Source organism: Nematostella vectensis, chromosome 9 (genome assembly GCF_932526225.1).
Source record: "Nematostella vectensis chromosome 9, jaNemVect1.1, whole genome shotgun sequence".
NCBI classification, from domain to species: Eukaryota; Metazoa; Cnidaria; class Anthozoa; order Actiniaria; family Edwardsiidae; genus Nematostella; species Nematostella vectensis.
Genome location: NC_064042.1, coordinates 4,541,124 through 4,567,826, shown reverse-complemented (window position 1 = coordinate 4,567,826; position 26,703 = coordinate 4,541,124). Strand labels below are relative to the sequence as shown.

Sequence of the window (26,703 nt, the reverse complement as noted above, 5' to 3'; positions counted from 1 at the left end):
GTTCAATATTCAATGCGGCAATTTTGGGAGTCTGGGCTCTAGCAAATAAAAGCGCGCCAAAAAGAAACGAACGCCTGGAAGTATTTTGATTTAGAAAAAATGGCGGATCGTATATAAAGGAATGTTTGTCCTGAAATCGCACAAAACAAGGTCATAAAAATTACCAAGAATGGCTGCAGCACGCCGAAGGACCGATCAAAGTGACGGATCGCTGGACATAGATGCACTTTCGCCCGAGCAACTTGCCGAAAATCTTAGACGATGGGCAGTGGATGAGATGAGATTTCGACCTCAAGGGCGGTATGTTAACGCTCCCTTGCCGACTGCTGATGACTTCAAAACGTAAGAGGGCATTGTTATATTTTCGTAACAAGAATATTCTTACTGAAATAACTTATTTCAACGATGTGAGTAAATAAGTTAAAACGGTGTTTTGCGTTTCATCACAGATATATGTTTGTTTTTTAGGTTGTGTAGAGGTCCAATGAACGATGTTTGGAAATTTATCATCGAGCACATCAAATCTGCAGAGTAAATATTTGATTAGTTTTGTAACATATTAACTTGATTATCTGTTTACTTGATAATGTTATTGTTTTTGTCTGCAATATAGGAATTGTAAGAAAATTAAAGGCAATGTCAAGCTGTATCCTTTGGAATTTAAAGAGAATATGTGGCATTGTTGTTTATAGTTAACTTCTATCAAACGCTTGATATACCTATAACTTTTGTCTTTGTTTGTTGTTGAGCATAGACTGTTCAGGCCCGTAGCCAGGGGGGGTTCAGACGGGCCCCCCACCCTGCTTGAAGGTCCGCTCATAGCAAACAAAAATATATAACCTTTGGCTGAAGATATACGGTGCACATCAATATGTCTTTAAAATGACTATAAAAATATTTTTTAATAATTATCTTTATTATTATCGCTATATGTTAAAAAGTACCCTATTAATAACATTTTAAGTAGAAGATTGATTGCCTAATGTAATAAGGCGAGGAGAGGGGTATACCGTAAATTTGTTCCGCTGAAATGGAAAAACGAACCACCCTGCTCAAAACCCTGGCTACTAGCCTGCTGTTCCCCCCTGGGTATGGGCCTGGTGTTCCAGATTTACCCTGGGTACCAGAGGCTCCTAATCTCACTACAAAAAAGCCGCGAAGCAGAGGCAACAAGTGAACCCAGGAGCCTCTGGTGCAATGGATAACCAGAGCTAACGACTCTTAAGATTACTTGACAAACCCATTTGTAGTCATGACTTCAGTTACACAAGAATGTCCTGTCAAAATGTTTGTTTTTGTACTACACCTGAGTCCTACGTGTGAGTTCCTGTGTTTCGCGCCATATGGCTACAACAAATGGAGAGTGAAAAGTTTGGTCTCCCATCCCAGTTGCAGAGTAAAAAAATTTGGTCTGCTACCTTATTTCTCTCAATTATTTGTTTTATAAACTTTTATCTTAATCAATGCTCTTTTATTTAAAATAAATTCAACTTAAAAGGAACCTTCAATTTCTTATTGTTAAACTCTATTTAATGTTGTCATTTTGATTGCCAATCTTATTACTTTAACTTGGAGAACAAGGCATAAACTTCTTCACAAGCAGTCATCAAATACAAGTAGTAAAGGGGATAGAAGCACCAGAGAAAAACTAGAAGCAGAACACACTCAGGTCAATAGAGAGATGGTTGAACTCAGATCTAAGATCATGAACATGCACAAGGAAATAAAGCAACTGGAGGTGGACATACTTAGGACAGGTAAGGGGGCCCCTGGGGGTGGGTGGACAGACAGAGAGAGACATAGATGATCAGCAAGCAGACAGACTGAAGGACGGATCGATAGTCAGATGGGAAGACAGACAGATGTACTTGCTTTAGGATGGACAGACAGATTTACTCATCCATGGGTGGACAGACAGATGTACTGGTTGTAGGACAAACAGAAATATTGACTCATCCATGGGTAGACAGACTGTTGATCGAGTGAGCTTATCAATGAAATATGTGTTCAAGCAGAAGTTTGTCTATGTAGACGAAAAACCCTGTTTAGTAAATTGGTAATGTGAATATCCTGTAGTGATCTGATGTGTGGATCTGCAGTCATATACGTAAACTGTAAATCTCTTGTGCCGTGAACTATCTTTGCATTTTCCTATCATTAAGTTTTTTGAAAGCATTCAAATCTTTTTACATCAATAACTTCAAGTTACCTCACTGTGTTTCGTTGTTACTAAAATTACTACCCTTGCATATAATACTGTTTATAATTTGATTTGGGCATTTGATTGTGCTACCACGCAATTCATTTATGTGGGACAATTCGACAGCCAATGTATTTTGACAGCGGCCTGAAAAGGGATGGCACTGTAGTGTTTGTGTGAGGCATAGTTTTATTTTTCCTCTCCGACTTTTGAAAAATAAAATCACCTGATACTCGGGCTATAGGATGGACAAAGAGATTGACTCATCCAGGGGTAGACAGACAGACAGATTATTTTTTTCATGCATTGTGTAGCCTTTATGTGTAGTAGAAAAGCTTGGAGTTTAGGACCTTGAGGATATCAAAAGTTGGGAAAATAAATAATCTCTATGGTGAAAGAAATCTCTCAACAACATCCAATGAATTATTTTAAGAGGACAGATTTTTGGGTTAACTTTTCCACAATTTCTAGTGTTAAGTTTATGGGCTCCCCCCTTTAACCTGTCTACCAGCTGAATTGTAGACAGGTTTCTAAATTTAAACCTGTTTAATTCATGTCACAGAGCAAGCATACAGCATACAGTGACATCTGCGAGGAGATTTCATCACTAAACCAGAAGAGTGCACTTCTCAGTGCGTACTCCCAGCAGTGCAGGAATATTGGGGCAGCATACCAAGAACTGACCAATCAGATTCAGGGAAGAGTGGATGTTTATCAAGACATCCAAAGGTGTGCCACTACACTTTATTAATGCTTTAGAACCCTTTTAAATAGTCTTTGGTAGCTGCTGTTTTGTTATCCCTTTGAAAAATACCAAGTGTGAGAAAGTATCATTTCCATCAGCTTATTTGGTGAAGCAGTTGCAATATATTGAAGTTGGTAAAAGAGATGTATAAAAAAGTGTTTTTTGATGGCTATTTCGTGATCTCACCTTATAAAATGTCTTCCACTATTAAATGAAAACTAACAAAGGTGTGGCGGACTAGGTCTCTGTAATGGCATCCACTGACCCCAAAACTGACCCTATCAACATGTTGTCCCTTTGCTATTTACATTTCAAGTTCTAATTGGAGTTTTTATTGCATCTACTAGGAAGGCATCCCAAGAACCTACCTATTATGAGGTGCAGCACCACATAGACCAGCCAATCGTGTCTAATCTTCTATCAGGGACATCTGGGCGCTCGACTCCTCTTGGCCTGGAGAGTGCTTGTACTGTGAGTTTGATTTTCTTGGGGAAAATATCCAGAAATCTTTTTAGTTTTTGTTTATTATAATTTTTTTTTTGGGGGGGGGAGAGGGGATCTGTGTCCTTCACCTTGAAGGTATGAAAATATTTATTTTCAGTGACTTCTTGGTGTTAATTTGGTAGTCATTGTTTGCTATTAAAACCTTAATTACATTTTGCAGAGAGCAGTTCGCGAGACTTGTGATGCCATAAAAGCCTATCTCAAGCAAGTCTATGAGGAAGAATTTGATGATGATATAGAACAGTAAGGCGTCAGACTACTGTAATTGCTATTGTTATTATCTCAAACTTCAAAAGATTTCTTGTATATTCTCAATGTGACTTTAAACCCCTTTTTATTTTGATTCAGGTCAAAGCCAATAAAAGATCCAAAAAGTAAAGATCAACTATGGACAGAAGTTGAGGTTTGTTAAATTGATTACTCTTTCTATCCTGGGACCATAGGCTTCAATTTGTCTGTTACTAGTTATTTGTAAGCATGTTCCCAACCCTGGTACGGTAACAATCTCTAAAAGATAATAGATCAGTAAAGACCCAAGACAGGAGAGTCCTCCCTCGGGCGTGTCGCTAGGATTTTCTGAAGAGGGGGAGGGGGAAGGGGGATGCACATTCATAGATACCATTCATACCAAAAAGTGTGAGATTTTATTATCCTTAATCAATAACTAATAACTTGAGTTTTGGATGCTGAGGGGGACATGCACCCCTCCCGCCCACCCCTGTGCCCGCCCTAGGGGCCCAGCCATAGGCCTCCCCCTGAACATTGCCCTGCCCCTGAACATTGCCCTGCCCCTGAACATTGCCCTGCCCCTGAACATTGCCCTGCCCCTGAACATTGCCCTGCCCCTGAACATTGTTGACTGGCCACAACCTGACTGAACTAAATGATGATTTATTGGCCGAAGCCAAAAGGCAGTTAAGGTAGCAGAACATTAAAAACTCCAGTAAGTTTGTCAATTTTTTTTTTCACGAAGATTGTATGTCAGCTAGATTTTACCAAATCCTCCCTTAATTTTAAGGCCAGATAATAAAATTTTTGGACATTTTTTAGCTTTAGCCTACATCACTTAGCTTAACCCTAAATTCACATTTTATTTTCACCCTCTTTCTGTTAAATGCGCTTTACAAAATTTTGGCCTTTACAAGCCATTTATAGAATTTTTTAAAAGTATATATAAGTATTTTTACTCTTAGATGATTCTGGCTCAACATCCACCTTGGAAGATCCTGTCCTCGCTTATCGTCACATCCCAAGATACTGCAAATGAACTAAGGGATCTCACCAGCAGAATTAACCTCAAGAGGGATGCAGAGGAGCTCAAGTAAGTTTCTGTGTGGCATGAGAAAGGGGGGAGGGGGACTCTCGAGCAGAATTAAAGCTGCATTGTCACCAGTTTACTTCCGGTTAATTACATAACAACTCCGATGATTTTTAACGGAAAACGCGAAAAATATTTCAAAATATTGGAAGCAGTGTGTTTATTGAAAATTTCTTTGAGGATGATAATTGATAATTTACAGCGGATGGCCTGTTTAATATCTCGGGTTTTAATATATTTTTTTGTCTTTTAACGGTTGAGGTTTCCGTCGGACTTCCGGAAGTAAACTGGTGACAATGCGGCTTAAACCTCAAGAGGGATGCAGAGCAGCTCAAGTGGTTATCATTCTGGCAAGGGTGGGCTCCCTTGAGAAAGGGGGGAGGGGGGAAACAAGTAGAATAAACCTCGAGAGGGATGCAGAGCAGCTCAAGTGGTTATCATTCTGGCAAGGGTGGGCTCCCTTGAGAAAGGTGGGAGGGGGGGACTAACAAGTAGAATAAACCTCGAGAGGGATGCAGAGCAGCTCAAGTGGTTATCATTCTGGCAAGGGTGGGCTCCCTTGAGAAAGGGGGGAGGGGGGGACTAACAAGTAGAATAAACCTCAAGAGGGATGCAGAGCAGCTCAAGTGGTTTTCATTCTGGCAAGGGTGGGCTCCCTTGAGAAAGGGGGGAGGGGGGGACTAACAAGTAGAATAAACCTCAAGAGGGATGCAGAGCAGCTCAAGTGGTTATCATTCTGGCAAGGGCGGGCCCTCTTGAGAAAGGGGGAGGGGGGGGACTAACAAGTAGAATAAACCTCAAGAGGGATGCAGATCAGCTCAAGTGGTTATCATTCTGGCAAGGGTGGGCTCCCTTGAGAAAGGGGGGAGGGGTGGGACTAACAAGTAGAATAAACCTCGAGAGGGATGCAGAGCAGCTCAAGTGGTTATCATTCTGGCAAGGGTGGGCTCCCTTGAGAAAGGTGGGGGGGGGACTAACAAGTAGAATAAACCTCGAGAGGGATGCAGAGCAGCTCAAGTGGTTATCATTCTGGCAAGGGTGGGCTCCCTTGAGAAAGGGGGGAGGGGGGGACTAACAAGTAGAATAAACCTCAAGAGGGATGCAGAGCAGCTCAAGTGGTTTTCATTCTGGCAAGGGTGGGCTCCCTTGAGAAAGGGGGGAGGGGGGGACTAACAAGTAGAATAAACCTCAAGAGGGATGCAGAGCAGCTCAAGTGGTTATCATTCTGGCAAGGGCGGGCCCTCTTGAGAAAGGGGGAGGGGGGGGACTAACAAGTAGAATAAACCTCAAGAGGGATGCAGAGCAGCTCAAGTGGTTATCATTCTGGCAAGGGTGGGCTCCCTTGAGAAAGGGGGGAGGGGTGGGACTAACAAGTAGAATAAACCTCAAGAGGGATGCAGAGCAGCTCAAGTGGTTATCATTCTGGCAAGGGTGGGCTCCCTTGAGAAGGGGGGAGGGGGGGACTAACAAGTAGAATAAACCTCAAGAGGGATGCAGAGCAGCTCAAGTGGTTTTCATTCTGGCAAGGGTGGGCTCCCTTGAGAAAGGGGGAGGGGGGGACTAACAAGTAGAATAAACCTCAAGAGGGATGCAGATCAGCTCAAGTGGTTATCATTCTGGCAAGGGTGGGCTCCCTTGAGAAAGGGGGGAGGGGTGGGACTAACAAGTAGAATAAACCTCGAGAGGGATGCAGAGCAGCTCAAGTGGTTATCATTCTGGCAAGGGTGGGCTCCCTTGAGAAAGGTGGGGGGGGGGACTAACAAGTAGAATAAACCTCGAGAGGGATGCAGAGCAGCTCAAGTGGTTATCATTCTGGCAAGGGTGGGCTCCCTTGAGAAAGGGGGGAGGGGGGGACTAACAAGTAGAATAAACCTCAAGAGGGATGCAGAGCAGCTCAAGTGGTTTTCATTCTGGCAAGGGTGGGCTCCCTTGAGAAAGGGGGGAGGGGGGGACTAACAAGTAGAATAAACCTCAAGAGGGATGCAGAGCAGCTCAAGTGGTTATCATTCTGGCAAGGGCGGGCCCTCTTGAGAAAGGGGGAGGGGGGGGACTAACAAGTAGAATAAACCTCAAGAGGGATGCAGAGCAGCTCAAGTGGTTATCATTCTGGCAAGGGTGGGCTCCCTTGAGAAAGGGGGGAGGGGTGGGACTAACAAGTAGAATAAACCTCAAGAGGGATGCAGAGCAGCTCAAGTGGTTATCATTCTGGCAAGGGTGGGCTCCCTTGAGAAGGGGGGAGGGGGGGACTAACAAGTAGAATAAACCTCAAGAGGGATGCAGAGCAGCTCAAGTGGTTTTCATTCTGGCAAGGGTGGGCTCCCTTGAGAAAGGGGGGAGGGGGGGGACTAACAAGTAGAATAAACCTCAAGAGGGATGCAGAGCAGCTCAAGTGGTTTTCATTCTGGCAAGGGTGGGCTCCCTTGAGAAAGGGGGAGGGGGGGGACTAACAAGTAGAATAAACCTCAAGAGGGATGCAGATCAGCTCAAGTGGTTATCATTCTGGCAAGGGTGGGCTCCCTTGAGAAAGGGGGGAGGGGTGGGACTAACAAGTAGAATAAACCTCGAGAGGGATGCAGAGCAGCTCAAGTGGTTATCATTCTGGCAAGGGTGGGCTCCCTTGAGAAAGGTGGGGGGGGGGGACTAACAAGTAGAATAAACCTCGAGAGGGATGCAGAGCAGCTCAAGTGGTTATCATTCTGGCAAGGGTGGGCTCCCTTGAGAAAGGGGGGAGGGGGGGACTAACAAGTAGAATAAACCTCAAGAGGGATGCAGAGCAGCTCAAGTGGTTTTCATTCTGGCAAGGGTGGGCTCCCTTGAGAAAGGGGGGAGGGGGGACTAACAAGTAGAATAAACCTCAAGAGGGATGCAGAGCAGCTCAAGTGGTTATCATTCTGGCAAGGGCGGGCCCTCTTGAGAAAGGGGGAGGGGGGGGACTAACAAGTAGAATAAACCTCAAGAGGGATGCAGAGCAGCTCAAGTGGTTATCATTCTGGCAAGGGTGGGCTCCCTTGAGAAAGGGGGGAGGGGTGGGACTAACAAGTAGAATAAACCTCAAGAGGGATGCAGAGCAGCTCAAGTGGTTATCATTCTGGCAAGGGTGGGCTCCCTTGAGAAGGGGGGAGGGGGGGACTAACAAGTAGAATAAACCTCAAGAGGGATGCAGAGCAGCTCAAGTGGTTTTCATTCTGGCAAGGGTGGGCTCCCTTGAGAAAGGGGGGAGGGGGGGACTAACAAGTAGAATAAACCTCAAGAGGGATGCAGAGCAGCTCAAGTGGTTTTCATTCTGGCAAGGGTGGGCTCCCTTGAGAAAGGGGGGAGGGGGGGGACTAACAAGTAGAATAAACCTCAAGAGGGATGCAGAGCAGCTCAAGTGGTTTTCATTCTGGCAAGGGTGGGCTCCCTTGAGAAAGGGGGGAGGGGGGGACTAACAAGTAGAATAAACCTCAAGAGTGATGCAGAGCAGCTCAAGTGGTTATCATTCTGGCAAGGGCGGGCCCTCTTGAGAAGGGGGGAGGGGGGGACTAACAAGTATAATAAACCTCAAGAGGGATGCAGAGCAGCTCAAGTGGTTTTCATTCTGGCAAGGGTGGGCTCCATTGAGAAGGGGGGAGGGGGGGAAACAAGTAGAATTAACCTCAAGAGGGATGCAGAGCAGCTCAAGTGGTTTTCATTCTGGCAAGGGTGGGCTCCCTTGAGAAAGGGGGGAGGGGGGGACTAACAAGTAGAATAAACCTCAAGAGGGATGCAGAGCAGCTCAAGTGGTTATCATTCTGGCAAGGGTGGGCTCCCTTGAGAAGGGGGGAGGGGGGGAAACAAGTAGAATTAACCTCAAGAGGGATGCAGAGCAGCTCAAGTGGTTATCATTCTGGCAAGGGTGGGCTCCCTTGAGAAAGGGGGGAGGGGGGGACTAACAAGTAGAATAAACCTCAAGAGGGATGCAGAGCAGCTCAAGTGGTTATCATTCTGGCAAGGGTGGGCTCCCTTGAGAAAGGGGGGAGGGGGGGACTAACAAGTAGAATTAACCTCAAGAGGGATGCAGAGCAGCTCGGCATGGCGAGCCCTCTTGAAAAGGGAGGGAGGGGGGACTCACCAGCAGAATTAGCTCTCTCATTTCAATAAACAACAGCTTTACACAGAGTTGTATGGGTCAGATTAAACCTCATCCTATTTTTTAGATGGAAATTTGGTTATCAAAATGTGCAACATGCTGGATTGATATATAGTGTTGACTCCTTTATATGTTTCCAGGTTTTTGTATGAAAAGGGAGGAAAGCTGACTGACAAGTCAACTCCACCCACACTTTTTCAAAGTGTTCACCAGCTGATTGAGGTAAATGAGGGCCTAGAAATTAGTGGTATGGTCAGGGTATTAAAATGCACATTCGAAAGAACACACTGTACACAGCTACTGTGGAGAATAATATGTCTGAAATATAACACAAGTCTGCCTAGCTTGGAGGAAGTCCACCTAGTAAAGACTGAATTATACAAAGGATACATAGAAAATTATCTCCCTCAAACAGATCCAACCATGCCACTGTTTATATGCAGTACATGACCTTCATTAACATATGACATACTGATGTACTAATTTACTAATTTCATAATCTTGAAATAGGAAGAACAAGCCTTGCATTTCCAGAGATTTCTGGCTGCAGAGAAAGCAATGAATGAAGCTTGGAAAGGACGTAGTAAACTGAAGTCCTTAAACCATGAGATGGAAAACAGGCTTTCGTCCAGATACAGAGGCATGCCAGGAAGCAATGATTTGGCAAGGTACTGTATATCTCCATGGTTTGACTAGGTTGAAAACTTCTTCCAGGTCTAGCTTAAAGCCATGTTTACAAAGTTTATCTCATTAAAATGTTGTAACTTTTACATGGCATGGCTTTGAGATGAATGAATAGCTGTTTTACTTAAAAGACTTTCATTGATGGCAGAACTTCCCTGTAAATCATGTGTGCAAAGAAAGCAGCTGAGGCCATGTTGACAAAGTTTATCATTAGAGATTACTGCACCTTTTACATGGCATCTTTGGGATAAATGAATAGCTTTTTACATAGAGGACTGTAATTGCTGGCAGAACTTCTCTGTAAATTTTGTTTGCAGAGAAAGCAGCTGAGTTAACCTCAGTTTTTAATGTAGAAAAGCTTTGTATCATCAATGTGAGTTAGAGGTGCCTTTTGACCCACAGGGCCTTGTACCAGTGTGAGCTAGAAGTGGCTGCCTCACAGGCATCTTTGGAGTATCTTCATAGGGCTGCATCAAGACTGACCCAGGCTCTGAGGGAGAGGAAGTCTGCACTGGAAACAGTGCGCAGCAAACACAGGCAGATTCAAGACTTTGAGAAACTGGCAGTAAGTACATAAACGTAAAACACACATGTCAATCTCTTCTCAGATATGAATCACTGTGTGTAATCCTAAATAGGATCATACAATATAAAGAAACACAGTTTTAAAATCACAAGATGTTTTTATTCATAACTCTGTCCCTTAACGCTATCAAAACCAAGCTGAGACATTTGGCTTCAAATTCAAAATTTTCAAAACTATTTGGTGGTTCTTCTGTTGTGATTTGGGTTTGAAATTTCTTCTTGATGACTTTTTAAATTTCACAAATTCAAAATTTATATAAATACAGGCTATAAATGCAGGCTTTGTTGAGTCGTGAGGCATAAATGCCATGCACTAAAGCTGCGAAAGTGCACTCCTCTGCTGTCAATGTGTTCAAAAGAAGTATAATGGTGGACTGTTTGATATTCTATACAGCAATCCAAGCAATCTGTTATCCAAGCTCTCGTCAAGCAGAACTCTATAGCACAAGAGAAACTTGAGCAGCTAAAGCTTGAGGTATGGATGGAAATAATTGTGGTTGTTAGTTTTTTCTTGTGTTTATGTTTATGGTGATCATATTTCAGATAATCATTGTGAATCATTGGTAATAAAAATGAATATTTTCATTGTGATATTTGTCATTAGTTACAGGGCAAAAATGATAACAATGATGGTGGTGATGATAATGATGATGATGATGGTGGTGGTGATGATAATGATGATGATGATGGTGGTGGTGATAATAATGATGATGATGGTGGTGATAATAATGATGATGGTGGTGATGATAATGATGATGATGATGGTGGTGGTGATGATAATGATGGTGATGGTGATGATAATGATGATAACAATGATGGTGGTGATGATAATAATGATGATGATGGTGGTGATAATAATGATGGTGGTGGTGATGATAATGATGATGATGATGGTGGTGGTGATAATAATGATGATGATGGTGGTGGTGATAATAATGATGATGGTGGTGGTGATGATGATGATGATGATGATGATGGTGGTGATGATAATGATGATGATGATAATGGCACCAATGATGCTGCTGATGCTGATAATTTGTGTTAATGATTGGCTCGATGACTAATCCTTAGTATTGACATTTAGCTTCAGCACTATGTCCAGGACAAGGTCTCTCCCCACCAAGCCCATATCCAGGCAATTGCAGGCCATCTGAGTAATGGTGTATACCAAGAAGTTGACAGATTCACCTGCCTTCCTCTCAACAGGCTGATTTACACTGACTCACATAGGTTAGCATGGAACAGGGTGGTCATAGAACCATCTAAATGTTAGGCTTCATCTCAGCCCATCCCTATCGGTTTTCCACAAATGGGTTCTTATTTACCTGGAACCCTGTTTGCATAAACTACCATTATCTACTGACATGTAGATGGTATGAGGGTGTATACATTTATTGGTGCTGGGGTGAAGATTTTTCAAGACTTTTGTCTCAAATCTAAAAAAATGGGGCTACGAAGTTCAGTCCATATTCTGTAATTATTCTATGCAAAGTTTCACACCTCACTAAAACGCCACCAATTATCTTCAGTGATCAGAGAGTACCAGTTGACGAGCTGTCAATCTATCGGCTGGACAGGGTCCGTGACAGGCCGGGCGGAGCAGGGGTCAGTGCACTCTTAGACAAGCTGGCTTTTCCTTTGTATAAGGTATAAAATTTTATTATTTTATTATAAGGTATTATTATTTTATTATTATATTATTTGTATAAGATATTATCAACCGACATCTATTTTTACTTTCTCATCATCTTTCCCTTCAATTTTAATTTTGATATAATACTATTATTGTTATTATTGTTATACTGTGTTTCAGGCCCCGGAAGAGTTGCTGCCTAAAGCTATAGAAGTTACACAAGAAAGTAAGTTAACTGTCTGCAGGGCAACGAAAAGGAATATGATTTAGTCCTTTTCTGCATAGCTCCAACAGGGCTGGCACATGACCTTAACTTGAAGCTTTCCTTTATAAGCAGAGAAGTGTTATTTCAGGGGCGGTAAGGGGAGGGGGGTTGTTGCACGATTCACGTTAATGATCAAAAAGAGGGAAATAAAATTCTAAATAATGTACTATGGCGTAAATTGCAGCTGAATTTCCCTTGGATTTGATAAGTGTTCAAGGCTGCGCTATTGTTCTACTACTCCTTTGAAAATCTTTTGGAAAACCGTGCTGTTAATAAAATCACGAGACATTAGTAATTTTTGTATTTAACCAAAATACAAGATAGGATCTCTCTTTTCAATTTACTCAAATTCCCTGAATGGTTGAGGAAATGATACCAGACCTCCCCCCTTTCCACTCCAGTCACTCTTTTCTCAGCCTCCCCTCCCCTGTCAAAAAAATGGTCTGCGGCCCCTGGTTATAAGACAAAAAGTCAAAGCTATCTATCAGATGATTTTCGTCGATAGAATATCAACGTACACGAATAAGGATCGTAGCAATCACGGATCACGAATTATTTTTGTCCACACGAAAATAAATATTACCGGCCCAATTAAATTTGGAAATGGACTAAAACCCTTTGGTACAATGTTCTTATTTGAGAGGTAAAATAGTGTAGTTTGTATCTCTTTTTTGTATAGTCGAAGACACAGCCGCTCTAGTACAGAGAAAACAGAGAGACCTGAATGAAGTAGGCGGGGCAACCGCAGACAGAGCTGTCAATCATTTGAACTGTAAGTAGAGCCTATCATTGGTCCACTCTTTTCCCTTATTTGGCATATCAGCTGATAACGTCATATACTAGCTCATCAACGTTGCTCTCATTGGTTCTTCTTAGCCTTACGTAACGAAGTGACTCACCAAGACCGTGTGGCCCTGGACCAATTGCTGCCTCGGGTTAACGAAAGCTTGGCGAAAGCTACCCGAGCACTTTCCGACTGCATCAATACCAAGGACTCCGCTAACTCGTGGTAAGTTAATTGCTTATTCGCGTGATCAGTGGAGAGTTTTTCCTTGTCTACGAATGATACTTTATATTTGGCTTTGTTAGCCTGTGCTTCTGTAAGCATTTTGCGGAAATACAGGGGTGTATCTATGGGGAGTTGCTAGTCCTAGAAACAAAATGTCTCTCATAAAAGGGAGAGGGTAGCCTTGCAGCCCATTCCCTAGATCTGTCCCAAAAATACACAGTACGACGCTCGCTACCGTGACCACCTCGCTCCGTGTGCGCCAGTACGACGCTCGCTACCGTGACCACCTCGCTCCGTTATTTTAAAGCCACACTGATGGGGATTAGCCACAACCGAAAAGCTATAACGAACAATTTAATCAAAACACCTTATTGGTCCTTATAATTTTGCGACATTTAAGCCCCGCGAAATCATATTCCTATAAAATTTAATATCGCAAAATTAAATACCCTTTCCGTTTTTGTTTCTCTTGTTTTTTTTTTAATGACGACCAAGACAAAGACGGTTAAGAACTTATTATTCTTAACTTTTGTCCCACAGCTTCGATGTATGTAAATGTGTTAGAAAATAGCATAAAGCACAATATGATTTCTACACTTTTGTCTTGTTGTAATTTCTCGGAGAAATGCGTTTTTGACAATTTTGCGAAATTGAAAATGATTTTGCACCAAAATCGCAAAATCTCGCGAAATATGCCGACCCTTTTTTGCGAAATTAAGTGCCCGCGAAATATAGTAACAATATAGTAACAAATAGTAACTAGAAATTAATAGAATTATCGTCTCCGTGAAAATCTTATGCTACCCGGCTGTATTGCCCACACACTTCCCGAGCGGAGGGTATAGCAGTGGCTTACCACGGAACGGGATGGAATAACCGATTTGAGGGGTTCCGAGGATGTAGCTTTAGATATAAAAGTCTGGCAGAGAAGCTTACGGCGCTCATCTAGTGTGGCAATTCCAGCGCGGCACAGCAGAATCTGGTAGGGAAGATCGTATTCGGCATAGATACATCTCAAAGCTCTTTTTTTTATGCCCTCTAGCACGTCCTGCAGATAGATGGGAAGAGACGCCCAAGCAGGGGCCGCATATTCTAGGACCGATCTTATCAGCGGAGTATAAATCGTAATGAGGTCATTTGAGTCGACCCCAGCTTTCCTCAGTAGCCTAAGCGCGTATAGGCGTTTATTCGCCTTGTTTTAATGATGTTTTCAACATGTATATTCCATGACAAATCCATACTAATATGAACGCCTAGCATTTTGTAATCTTCAGACTGTTTAACTTGAGAACCATTCAGAAACAGGGGGCAAGCTCTGTTGGTTTGAATTGTAGGAAGTTGATAGTTAACTCACGACACTTTTTGGGGTTGAGGCGCATCCCCCTAGAAGAAGCAAATTCTCTCAGCTCATCTACAATAAACTGTAAATAACTAGTGCTACACTTAGGTATAATTTCAAAGATAGTGGTATCATCCACGTACTTAACCCGGCAGGGCCAGTTTGAAATCAGCCGATTGACCAGTACCGAGAAATTAAGGGTGCAAGTTTCGTACCTTGCGGAATTTCGCCGCGTTGGAAAACAGGGGAAGATAGATGGTTGTCAATACGCACTCGCTGGGATCTGTGCGAAAGGAAATTGCCAATCAATCTTACTAGGTAACTATGCGTATTTAGTATGCGCAGCTCATTCCGCAATGATTTATGATCAACCAGGTCGAATTCCTTGCTGAAATCAGCGAAAGAAATCCTAACATAATTCCCGCCTCTATCAATTGCCTCTAGAATTGAATGCAACATATATACTATGGCATGGGTAGTAGATTTGCCACACACCGAGAACTGGTTAGGGTCTATCCTGAGACTTGTGCTGCGAGCGAGTCCAAGGTAAATCCTTCCATGACTTTAGCTAGTGATGACGTTATTGCGATCGTTCTCAGATCTTCTTTAATCAGCTTAGGCGGGGTAACCTTGGGAGCTGGCGAGACAATAGACTGCTTTAGAAAATCCGGGATGTAACCCTCAGCAAGGGAGGAATTTTACAACAAGGAAACGGCGCAAAACGAGAGAGTTCATTCTTAGGCCTGTGTTTTTACAATTTGCGATTTTCATCAGTACGTTATCTTGACTTGAAATACGATTTCGAGGTGAAAGACCGTGATTCAAATTCACGAGTATAGGAAACGGGCATTTTCGCCAACGTGGCGAGCAATAGAATTGGCCACATGGGGAAGGAATTCGCATTTTGCGAAGTGCCGAACGCTAGCGCGCCCGGAGCCTCTACAGATTGTGAAGTAGGCCAATAAGTATGCGATAACCGTGCTATCTGACTGGCGTGGATCTCAATAGCCAACTAGCCACTGTGATGATCATAGACAACAGAGCAAAAAAGTGGCAAGTTTTCCCAAAATAAGGTCTGGTTAACTTCGGTAAGCTTGAATTTTCGCATAGATGTTCCTTATGTTATGTAAACCAACATATCAAAAATTATTTTCTAATGGATTCGTCTTCGAGATATGAGGCTTGAAGTGCAATTTTCAAATGTTCAAAGTATGAATTCTCCTCGTTTTTAGGGAGAAATCGGGCTCTGGTCAGAAATAAAGCCAACTTTGCTCGCTAATATCTAAATTTCATATCTTCTAAATTTCTTTAAAATTTGGAATTAAGCTTTTGGTCAGAGGAACTCCTTGTATGCGGAATCTTGAGCTTATTGTTAAGAATTGGAAAATTTCATGCCATTTTTTTCCTCTGTCATGCTCATATGTTACTTTTTTGTTAAAAGGTGGGAACAGCCTGCCCAGTTTGCGGTGCCCTGGAACCAAGTTGATGGGATGAATATGAGGCAATGGCACGACCAGTGGACTCTGAACACGACCAGACTGAGACAGCTACAAATGAGCCAACAGACGTGACAACGAGCAAGAGAACAGCACAGGTTTGCGTGAAACGTGGAAACAGTCAGAAAAATAGGCACCATCATATGTGACGCGCGTGACCAAATGCACGCGTATTCAATACTTAGTGCATTTCCGAGAACCATATTTTGGACAGTCTCTTCCATAGCGCGTTCTTCCGAGAACCTAGCGTATTTTAGGCACACTACCATACTGTGCTCTTCTGAGAACCTAGTAAACTTTAGGTACTCTACCATAGCGAGCTCTTCCATGCATTACTTTAAGCCCGGCGCACGAGGTGAGAAAAATTTCACGCGTGCACTTTGCGCACTTCCTCGCGAGGCCAAAAACTCACAGTGTGTGGACGTCGATCGAACGAACTCACGTCTCGCGAGCAACTGAGGCAAAATTATCTCCTGATTGAACTGTGAGTTTCTGGGCTCGCGAGGCAGTGAGCAAAACGCACGCGTGAAATTTTTCTCACCGTGTGCGCCGGGCTTAGGCATTCTACCATAGCGCGCTCTTCCAAGAACCTAGCGTACTTCACGCACTTTACAAAGAACCCCAGCGTGCGAAACCGGAACATTAAGAAACATATTGTACTTTGAACAAAAGTCCTCTCTTTATTACAATATTTACATCAGCGGTGCGCGCGCATATTTATGTACATAAGTGTACTGCGGGCTCGAGCCACTAGTTTCTAGTCCCCGCTCTATGAAAATAGGGACCGCATGGATATGAATGTAGCTAGGGAGAGCTATTGGGATAATAGAAAACTACAACAGACTGGAAAGTATTTTGAAATAATTGGAAAATCGTACTAAAGAAAGTCGAGCCCGTATGTAACATTTAAATTAAATCTGTTCACTATCAAATAGTCTCCGTTTGTATCTCGTGGATAAACCCTATATGGACACACGCAAATAATAATAACTTTCTCTTTTATACCATGAATTTGTACAAAATAGTAAGAACTCTTATATACACCTTGTGTCACTCGAACGCGTGAACGAAATCCTTATTCTTGTTGGAAGCTAAAACGTACCCATTTCATGCGCATGCGTAGCCCATTAAAAACCACAGGCAGCCCAATCTCAGCCCTTTATCATGACCCTAGCGCTAGTCTAAGTCTTCGTTGAAAGTCGTGGTACAGCACCCTCCCCCCCTCGGGGACTCTGTAGAGGAACATGTCGAGGGTCATGAGACAGAGCGCTTTGCCGTTCATCTCGAACCTGTCTAGTTTGACGTTCTCGAGGCTGTACGCCTCAGAAATCCAGCGTAGCCATGACGTCACGTCCTCTCTTGTCCATAGTCTGGGGTCTACTGCGAGAAAGAAGGCAGGGGTTAGTCTGGGATCTTTTACAAGGGGACAGAACGGGGAAGAGGTATAATAATATTTCTCCGACACTTTTCCCTTCCCGTCACAAGGCACTCTTTGTTCTTCTATAACCGCAGTGTCGTAATGCCCCAGTGTCTGTATCTGGAACTGAATGATTGAAAGTAAGACCAAGTAATATATCGACACCCAGCGTGCTCTCATTGAAAAATACCCGGCTAAAATTATAAAAGTTTTCGAATTATCTAGGGATGATTTCTTAAACCCCGTCACGTCTCGCCCTTTGGCGCACTACAGGATATCCAAAATACGAAAAGCGAATTTATATAAATACGAAGGCGTTGGCATACAATTCTAAAAATAAACAAGTGTGCAAAGCAAAAAGTGACTCAACTTTTTTTTACATCCCGCGGCATCACAAGACTGCGGGGTAACGTGTCTAGCCACATGATTTCCGACACGACTTCAAGTCATTTCCGCTATACAAACTATTTCAACTGGCGTCAGCTTTTTTAACCAAAATGTACGTTTAGAAATCTAGCAACTTCTCAACATAACATAAAGATGGATATCTATAGATATCTAGCATATTCCTATTATAAAATGTTTTAGAAAAAAGCTTTCCACTTCGGACTTTTTATCTGCCGTAAAAGGGATGTCTTTTATTTGTTGGTGATACGGTTTAGGTTAAACATCTAGCCATAGGCATTTCGAATGTGTTTTGCTGCAAACTTTATAAAAGCGCTAAAAATATAGCTTTCAATGCAAACAAGATTCGGGAATGTTTAATGTTACTGAACGACTTCGGACTGTAATCTCTATTCCTGTCCTCATTGGTATAGTATGTTGCGTGGTGACTCGGTTAACCATCGGAAATCCGAACAAAATTCGAGTGGTTTCCGGCCTGTCCTCGGACGTGCAAGGAGTACTCGCGGCTTCAGCGGAAGTGTCTTTTAAGTTAACTTTTTGACAAGTGTTTTCATGCTTTTTTGGTGGCCGGGTCATCCAATGAGTAGTAGTTTACATTTTATTTAGTTTGCCTTATCTATTCGTATCTTGAAATAGGTATTACTTTTCATTTGCTGGTACGAGTGTTTTAAGTTCCCGTGGGAAGAAATGGAAATGTTTATATCTTTATTACAAACAAACATTTCACATGGCGAGAATTTAACCTAGCGCTAACATTCCTGAAGGAAGCCATCCAGCAGTCACTCAAACCATAACAATACACTTGAATGGTATCCGTAGAAAGAGGCCCGCTCGAGGAAAAACATCAGCATGTGATGTAGATGTCATTGTACCGCAGGCACGTACGACCTACATTTTGGCATAATATCATGAAATACTAGCTGTAAGGAAACTCGCGAAAACGATTTTCAACCCACAAAATAGTTTTACCGTTTCAGATACAATTTCCTTTTATGACCTAGCTTTTCCTAGAAAATCGCATATTGCTGACTTGGGAGTCGAGAGCTTGACAGACAACACCGTGCAATTGCTTACTTGGGTTATAAACCAATTATTTTAAGCTACGCGTTAAAAAAAATCACATGATATGCTTTCATACCAGAAAAAATAGTGAACAAGACAACAGTCTTTTTCCTAGCGAACGCCAGCCCAGCGAAATACAGAAAATAGAGGCTTCTGCTAGCAGGAAACAGCTATTTTTAAAACTTAAAAAAAACGAAAGTATCTCCATTGCCTGAGTAGACTACACGCTGTGTAATCTCTAAAAATATATCAAACAAATTAAATCATCCCTTAGCTATTTGAGAAGGATTTTGCCTGACGTATCAGGTCAAACTCTTTTCATCGCTTTGAAATTCTCAGGAAGCCGGTAGCTATTGATCTAATCCGTCCATTGTTCAAGAGGTATTCATCGGTGAAGTCAAAATATTGTCGTATGCGAGTTTTAAGGAAGATAACAAAGACTAAATAGAGATAAATTATTGTATTTAGTAAAGTACTTTATATATGTAATTACCAAAACTAAACGCAAGTAACTTTATGTTAAAGAACATGATGATAAATACATGTTTACCAGTTTAAGGTTATCTTTGAAAATGATAGTTTGCAAAAGTATAGCTAATCGCAGTGCTATAAACAAAAATGTGAAAATGCTGCCATGAATTCTCGCAAAGCCCCCGACACAATATTCTTATCCCGTTTTGTGACTTATTACCCATAAAGGACACGGAAGACGACTCAAGTCCTGCCTAGCATGAGAATAAAGTTTAAAAAGTATCTTCTGCACGAAGTACGAAAGATGTAAAAACATGCATTTACTTAGATATGTATCGTGTTATTGGAGCTTTGTCACGATAAAGTCAAACGACCATACGCCCCACGTTAAGCCTGAACTTGGATTTTCAAGACTTCAAAGTGTTTGACGACGGTCCTACCTGACGGAACTGTGTCTTCGTTGTAAGGCGCGTCCAGGTATTTCTCCTTCTTTATCCGAGTGAACGCTGGTTGCATTTTGTCAATAAACCGTGCGTGCTCAAAGGCGCTGGGTCGAATTGCGACCGGGAAAGCAATTGTCGGATCCAGCCTGAAAATAAAATATCGTAAAATAAAATATATGTAAAATGCTACCCTAAGCTTGAAATTCCAGTAAGGATAGTAAGAACGCGGAATAGAACCATACTATACTAACCCTGGTAATTTTCGCATATTATACATATCACTAAGTATTATCTAGCAAATGTTTGCCGATAAAAGAAATACTGGACTTCAAGGAATTCCCCTTTCATTCTTGAACCTAAATAGAAAGCTAGAATTTATATGGAATGCTTACATGACAGACTTAAAAAATCGAGATGATTTCCTTCGTTTGCTCTTGAATAGGAGGTCGATATGTAGTCTACAGTTGTCCAAAGTCAAGTGAAAGCGGTTGTCAAATGTGTGAAGAATTATAAAGCAATTATGTGAGTGACGAGGCTCTATTTATGCCCCCTTTGCGTCACGAGTTGACGCCTACCACCGGAAATGGCCCGTGCTCATCGAAAGAGCCTCTAATAGGAGGGGTTTATTGGGAAACGGAAGTCACTGAACAAACGGAAATACCCAGAGTGTTCTTTCCGCGTTGCAGACTTTATTTTTTTTGAGAAGCATTTTTTGCTGATACGAAAAGAGGGCTTAACTTTTATTTTATGTAAACATCCGTTATATTTGAGAAAAAAAAAATAAAAATATAATTTTGTTATAGCATTTTACTTTTCTATTTCACCCAAATCCCTCTCAGCGGAATGGCGTGGATGAAAAACATCAGTCGGTGTAAATGGTTGCTAACATTTCAAAATATATGATTATGAAAATTGTAAAAAAAAAATAAATGTAGGAAGAACAGTGCACTGAATGGTGCATTGTGTAAGAGTCAGACTTTGTTTTCCTGTTTTGCCAATCACTTCAGTCAGCTCTTATGCGGTATAGAGTGGTGTGATTATGATAATCAAACTTATCAATAATATATCGACATCCGCGAGCTATCTCTCTCGGCTGGCTTCTTGACTACCGACTGTCGCTGACATTCTCTGTCACCCTAGCAAAGTACCAAGTGTCGAAAAGCATCCATATCCATCGGGTGAGTTGGGGGAGCCAATGCGATATTTTTGATAGAATTTGATAAATAAAGTATCAAACTTTGGCGTTAATAGCTGATTATTTCGAGATTTAAGCGCATAATAAGTGTAGTGTCTACGTCTACGACATTTTTTTAGAACAGAGGAAGAACAAACTGGTTACATGTTTTTTTTAGTATTGTTTATCTTGGCAGAGGTTTACAGCGAGACTTCCTCTGATTAGAAACTTCTTCTCATTAGGGATTTTTAACGTGATTCTTATAACACACATCAAAACTTGAAGACCCATTCCGTTGTAATTTTCAGGAATTTGCTGTCCTCTTAGGTAGGTAACTATTTTCCGCGTAATACAAAGAAAAAGTCACCCAATGTATATATGTCAGTAATTGAGTGACCTTCACTTACAGATTACTTAAAAAGTATCATACTTATTTTAAAGTTTTATTGCAGCTTGAACGCTGTATTTCAATAACAATAAAGGAGTGACTGTGCAAGATTCTTTAAGGTAGAAAAAGTTGTACCTGATTGCCACAAAACAAATAATAGCCAAAATAGCCAGGATTTTCGATTATAAATACACAAGTCAATGAATTATGTTCTTATTCACCACCATCGAAAGGAAAAGATCATCACATCGCGGTATGTGCGACTTATCGCATTGTGCGCTCACAAAGGGAAGCCCCTATTCGGTTGTAGGTAAAATGAGGAGTCTATAAACTCGGGAATGCGGAGTCTACGGAGTGAGGGGTGCTGAGTCCGGAGTGCAGCTCAATAAGGGGAATTCAGCTAAACTTCAGGTACACTTAGCACTCCGCACTCCTCATTTTACTGTTGCTTTCTTGACACATCCCCTAAAACATCAAATGAAAGAAGCACAGACTCAATTCCTTCATATACTTAGGCTTATTTGCGCAATTTTTTGTTGTTTTAATAAAAGAAAAGTGTGTACCATCACATACATCCCCCCATGATCGACAATCCAGCTCTGTTTCTCGCCAAAAATCACGTGATTTTAGGCAAGAGGACGCCCGCAAGCCCGCTGCATGCCCCTCCCCTGACTCCGTTGCGCGCCAAACGGTATTTTTAAAATGTTTGCAGTTGATAAGTCAGGGATATCATGAAAAGGCTAGTCCGGGCGGATGTTTTGAGGGAAGAACTATTTCCTGCGATCGCCGCATGAGTGCGAGGCTAGTCCGGGGGATGTCTCGAGGGATGAGCTATTTACTGCGATCGCCGCATGAGTGCGAGGCTGGTCCGGTGGATGTCCCGAGGGATGAACTATTTCCTGTGATCTCTGCATGAGTGCGAGGCTGGTCCGGTGGACGTCCCGAGGGATGAGCTATTTCCTGTGATCGCCGCATGAGTGTGACACAAAAACGAGTGAAAATCGTGCGGAGAATGTGTGACATAAGTCGTGCGAATGATGCGCGGCACTATAGTCGTGTAAACAGTGCGTGACACTACTCATGTTAAGGATGCGTTACAGTACTGGTGTGAGGGATACGTGACACTCGTGTAAAGAATGTGTGGTATTAGTCATGTCAAGAATGCATGACACTAACCGCCTACAAATTGCAGGCAGTACAACAGTGGTATGAGGAATGCGTGACACAAGTCATGTCAAAGAATGAGTGGCTAGCCGGCTTTCCAGCGGGTTTATTCGGAAATTACTGTTTTCGGAGTTTCAGGATTCCTGTGCTAATGAGTGGCGCAATAGTTGTTTGAGAACGCGTGACATTAGTCGTGTAAAGAAAGCGTGACATAAATTATGCGAAAAATGCATGACTCTTGCCACTTGAGAAATACCGGGCGTCACCCTCCTAGTTCCACTAGGAATGCGTTTATAGGGAAAAAGAAAGAAGACGGATTAAAACCTACTATAAGTTCCCCCGTATAAACCCTAAACTGTAGGTGAATTTATCTTACATCTTGTGAAGGATTTCTTGGAAAATTTCCGGCATAACGTGGCTCACGAAATGAGATGTGACGGGATTTCTGTGTTTAAATCAGAATATTTGTGTATTTCCGTCCTTCCAAAACCATAACCAGGTTGCGAAATTCTCGTGAAATAACCTAGGAGTGGAAAGACAGAAGCCCTTTTAGCTTGGTTTGGCATAGTTACGGAAAGTACATAGCCTCTATTACTATGACAAAATATAAAGTGGAATCGAAAATCGAACCCTAGATAACTTGAAATATTTTAGATTTCCGTTGGACGTTTCCGTTGGGGATTTGATTTATTGGGATGCAACTCTTGTCGTGTGCATCAATAATATCAATAATTTGACGCACATAGCGATTTTCTTAGAAACGGCGTTTGCGCATTATTGTATGTCTACATTACTGTATGCCCTAGTTCTATAGTTTGCTAAAGTTCATTCTCCGCTCCATTGTAGTTCTCTGTACTCGCTAAATGTTTGCTAGTGACAAAAACTGAAAACTCGTACTCGCAATAAGTGCTTACATGCCTTCCAAAACCATCCTACAATGGAAACAACTCTGTTTTCACATAAAGGTAAAACATAACATTTCAACCTTGTGTTGGTTTATTTCCCTGATTTACCACGCCTTCGTAGACCGCCTGTTTGCTGTACGGATTGTCATCAGTTTATTCTAGTTTTACTTTGAACTCGTTCATAACACTGTATCGATAAAATTAAATTAAGGCTTGTTCGTCGTTGGGCTCGATTTGTTTTACTGTATACTAGGTAATTCTGTATCGCTGTTATCTACATAGTATAAGTGATGGTCCCATTGTCTTTTACGTGATAAAATGCGCCAAGAGAGTTTAAACGTGCTTTTTGTGATATGCCGATAGCACACCCTTTAGAGTATGAGACTTTAATCTTTTTTCATCTCTTTAAAATATAAAAATACTGCTTATAGGTGTTGATTTAAAAGTTTTAAGATAGTAGCGATAGGCATCGTCACAGGATAGTTTGCAACATCGTTATTGCAAAAATTTCTAAACATTTTTATTATCAAATTCCACATATTTGAGAAAATCTACACATCAAAAACGTAAGAATAGATTTATAGTAGATCCGCGCTTTGTAGAGAACGATGAATAATTTAAGTTTACCAAAATCCCATTAACTTGTGTTTCGCTTTCAGATCTCAGACTTTTCTGTGTCTTTGTTGGCATTTGCTGCTGTTTTTCACATTGTTGCTATAGCTAAAACGCGTCTCAATCATCCAATATGCTGAAACTCACTATTATAGAAAATATAACAACTTATGATGAATAAGAGTGGAAACAATTCTTAGTTCTTAAGTGAGGTAAAATAATCGCAGTAACAAATTCGTGACCGCGTAGGAGAGGATAAATGAATATGACTCCTTTTCTCAAACTAACACCGCTAGTTGATCTATACCTAGTTTGCTTAGTATAATGTTGAAATGGTGGTTTTGGGTAAGACTCGATAAGATACAATGAAAGCATTGCTCAAGAGCGAAAAAAAGTATCAACTGGCCTTCTCTCCGTAATATACTGATAGACACTTGAAAGGAATGTGAATAAAGGAAGAAACTCAAGATTAAGAAAAAACATGAACTTACTTTCTGCCTTGTCAATGGACCAAGCTTAAATCGATCAGAAGCTGCGGTTTACTCGGGTGCTCTGGCGTCTTTTAGTGAATGCCTAAGCGCTGTTGCTGTAGCGGGTTATTGTACGTAAAATATGATGATAGACTAAGTACGTGGAGGTTTGGTCACAGGCGCGCTGCGAACTAAGGAATCGCACGGAAACCGCAAGTGTCATGTCAAATAGCGGCGCAGAGCACTGATAGGAACACGGAAATGGCCAGCCATTAGAACCGGGGAGAGCTCACCTACAAACTCCCATGCCATAATTACTAGCTTTAAATCCCATCGGCAAACCTAATCCTCCATATGTACATCAGTAATAATACCAGCTTCTGCACGCATATAAACCGCGCACGATGCTTGAAAAAAAAAAGAGAGAAGCAGGAGCTTCTAAATTGCGCAAACAGCGCGGGAAGAGCGTGCTTGACTGCACATCCCATGTAAGTTTTTTAAAGGCCCCGACATACCTGGAGTTACTCGCTTGATATAGCTGGGAGCTGTCTGCTTGGTACGGGTACATTTTGCTCGTGATTTGAGGCTGGTGCTGCACCGGCGCGCTGTTCCAGTGTGGTATGTTAACGTCCGCAGAGTAAGGTCCACTACTTGCTTCACTCTGTGTCGGATAGTAACCGTACTGGCTGCCGTACGGCATGCATTGTTCTTGGCGCGGATACATGCCTCAAGAGTAAGATTGGGTTGTGTTCTTCAATCCTCTGGAGGTTTCCGACGTGAGATTTCACGCTTGTTCACACAACATGTGCTATTGTTGTCGAGGCTTAGTGCTTTGACCCGAATGAAGTAGGACCGGAAATGGCCTAGAGACCATGTCTCGCCACATAATAAAACGCAAATTAAACACACAGAGCTTGATAGTTTCAAACCACCTTCACGCCTTCTAGCGCAACAGCTTTGGGGTAGTTTTTCCCGGTCTCCGATTAGTAATTTTATTTCAACGTGTTGTGCTATTCGCACGAAGGAAAAAGAACTTACTTTTGCTGTTATCAGCAGTGAGTCGGAAATGCACCGGAAGCGGATGTTATGACGCTCGGCTCTGTATTTGCGGCCGGAAACAAATAACAATGAGTAGGTTTTCTATGTCACGACAGGCTATTCAAGCTCTATTTGCAAAACTTCCAAAATATTAATTAAATGGCTCCTTATAAACCATCGTATTACGAAGCCCAATACTTTTTTACTCCGCGGACCTCTGAGACCTTTTCTATGTGGTTATACGGGGTCTCGGTGCGCACGACTTGGCCTCTCGTGGCTTTTTATGGTTTGAGGTTTCGTTAAGATTGTGTTGAGAGACTTTTGTCAACGCTTTGGCAGTTTTTTGTTCCGAACCGGAAATGCCATTTTCACTGCATTTTGGTGTCACAGATCGATGGCATGATTATAGGGAGGTTTGACCGGGATGGGCCGATCTGATATTACCGATAACAAGTAACTCCTGAAGAATTTAGCATAGATTCTTTACATTTTATGCCTCGCAGATCGATAACCACCAAAAAATGTTCAGTGCAATTAAGCCTTTAATGTTTACCAATTTCACAGACGCCGCCTTTAGGTGGTATAAATAAACTTAACGAAAATAGACCATTTGCACATCTGGGTGGCGAATATATCGCGGTTTCACATCAAACAAGAGAAGCATTTATTAAACATACACAAAATTGTGCATAAATTCCACCAGAAGTCAATATGGCCAACTTTTAACTAAAAAAAATCAATTTTTTTTTAGATTTTTTCCCCTTTGAATTAACTCGAAAGGATTTAGGTCTATCTTTCCGCTCTAAATTCAGTATTTGTTCGTACCGGAAATGAACACGACAAACAGAACCATTCCAAACCTGCCTTACATTCTCGACTTTTTTACTTCCTTCCTCTGAGGCGGGCAAATTGATCGGGGTCGGGCTTTATATCTGATTTTGCAAGATATCCTGCGTTCATTGCACAAAGTACTGAAAAAAAAAAACGGATGGTAATCTAAATTTGTTCAAGTTGTTTTGCCAAATTATTTGAATGTTCCTAGCTGGTGCCCTGAACGGCGCTATGGATAGCTGTTTTGACTCAAGATTGGTACATTAAAACGACACAATGAAAATAACATTAAAATAAGGGCAAAGGTGAACATTTTAAAATGAGGGAATGGACTTTTTAGAAGTAGTGTTTTTGCATGATATCTGCTCTATCAACAGTCACATATCACTGGAAGTCAAGCACTTCTTACCAAACCCCAACCCACACGCCCCTCCCCT

General features: G+C 41.9%; 2 protein-coding genes across 3 annotated transcripts; one reads left to right on the top strand and one right to left on the bottom strand.

Annotated features, from left to right (window-relative positions):
• Nucleotides 1-65: 65 nt before the first annotated feature.
• On the top strand, nt 66-16,812 carry LOC5517284 (AUGMIN subunit 5). Its single transcript, XM_048732378.1, has 20 exons — nt 66-342; nt 469-531; nt 614-646; nt 1,582-1,757; nt 2,100-2,107; nt 2,763-2,929; nt 3,293-3,416; nt 3,610-3,692; nt 3,798-3,852; nt 4,643-4,770; nt 9,016-9,097; nt 9,386-9,543; nt 9,962-10,124; nt 10,539-10,619; nt 11,229-11,374; nt 11,674-11,791; nt 11,958-12,003; nt 12,722-12,814; nt 12,919-13,051; nt 15,832-16,812. Exons 1-20 carry the CDS (start codon nt 170-172, stop codon nt 15,959-15,961), a joined length of 2,160 nt encoding a protein of 719 aa, XP_048588335.1. The 5' UTR covers nt 66-169; the 3' UTR covers nt 15,962-16,812.
• LOC5517283 (transcriptional regulator Erg) lies at nt 16,544-25,203 on the bottom strand. 2 transcript variants are annotated; one of them, XM_032387316.2, is made up of 3 exons: nt 24,913-25,203; nt 19,682-19,830; nt 16,544-17,263 (listed from the first exon to the last, which is right to left on the bottom strand). In XM_032387316.2, exons 1-3 carry the CDS (start codon nt 25,119-25,121, stop codon nt 17,049-17,051), a joined length of 573 nt encoding a protein of 190 aa, XP_032243207.2. In that variant the 5' UTR covers nt 25,122-25,203; the 3' UTR covers nt 16,544-17,048. The 2 variants fall into 2 exon arrangements, with proteins under 2 accessions (XP_032243207.2, XP_032243206.2); XM_032387315.2 differs by having other exon boundaries at nt 16,544-17,266; nt 24,913-25,188.
• Between the last annotated feature and the right edge of the window lie 1,500 nt (nt 25,204-26,703).